The 996-nt window shown below is 44.4% G+C and overlaps 1 protein-coding gene across 1 annotated transcript; it reads right to left on the bottom strand.

Moving 5' to 3' along the window:
* Positions 1-272: 272 nt before the first annotated feature.
* Positions 273-659, bottom strand: LOC308337047 (protein BEX1-like; the record flags this gene model as incomplete). The annotated part of the gene is made up of 1 exon (XM_080795012.1): positions 273-659. One exon carries the CDS (start codon positions 657-659, stop codon positions 273-275), a length of 387 nt encoding a protein of 128 aa, XP_080651138.1.
* Positions 660-996: the final 337 nt, after the last annotated feature.

Here is a 996-nt window from a genome sequence, read left to right as displayed (position 1 = left end):
AAGTAAAAATACAGAGGTTGCTCTTTTTAGACTGCTTTATTAGTTTTACAATATATATTGTAATAATAATGGCCATCATTCCAGGCAATAGGCAAAGTCGTCCTGCTAACAGAATCTTACAGATTGGATCAAAAACACAACATTCAACTCAAAGTAGTAATAGACGCACCAGAAATGAGTGACATCAAAAGGTTTACAACAAACGTATATCATGAACACATAACTTTAGAAAGTAGATGTCTCCCTGTTAAATTCAGGGAAAACATCAGGATTCAAGGCATAAGGCAAAACTCATCACGATGATCATGGTGAGGGGGGTCAATGCTAACTGTCCGCAAACTATGACTGAATTGCTTTTCCTTCGGCTTTTGCATGAGTTGTCTCATCTCCTCCCCAATTCTTTCCACATTCTCTTCTCTCATCCTTCCCTGTGGCTCTCCAAGCCTCTGAATCATGTCCCATCTATACTGCTGGATGGGCTGCCTAACACGGAACCACCTACGATTTACTCTAGGCATACAATATTCACCAGTGTCCAAAGGGAGGGCCAAGGGCTCTCCTTTATTAACAATTTTCTCCTTTTCGTCCTTTTTTTCATTTTCCTGGTCGGTATTTTCCATGTTGAGATTTTTTACTGCTTGTTCCTCTTTGGACGCCATTGCTCCTGGAGACAAAAGACAAAAGAAGGGGTTGAGTTCTGGGTGGACGTGTCAGCACCGAGGACAGAGGCCTTACTACTCATCTTTCAGAGCCCTGGATACCAGCCCTTTTTAAAAATTTCATTTTCCTACCTGAAAAGCTTTGTGCGTCCTCTAGGGGGCTTCCAAGTCCGGATTCCCACCCCACTTCTCTGTCTTACCTTCCCCCAAACCCACCATTTTCCTACAGATCCATCCCCAGGCTTCTGCAGTCACCAAAATGGAGGACGGGGGACATGGGATAGGGTAGTTGGAAGGGGGTCTCAAACTGGGCTCTGCACCCTCCCCCCAACACTGA

This window comes from Martes martes (assembly GCF_963455335.1).
Source record: "Martes martes genome assembly, chromosome: X".
NCBI lineage: Eukaryota > Metazoa > Chordata > Mammalia > Carnivora > Mustelidae > Martes > Martes martes.
Note: the sequence above shows the minus strand (reverse complement) of the source record. Positions and strands in the feature narration are given on the sequence as shown.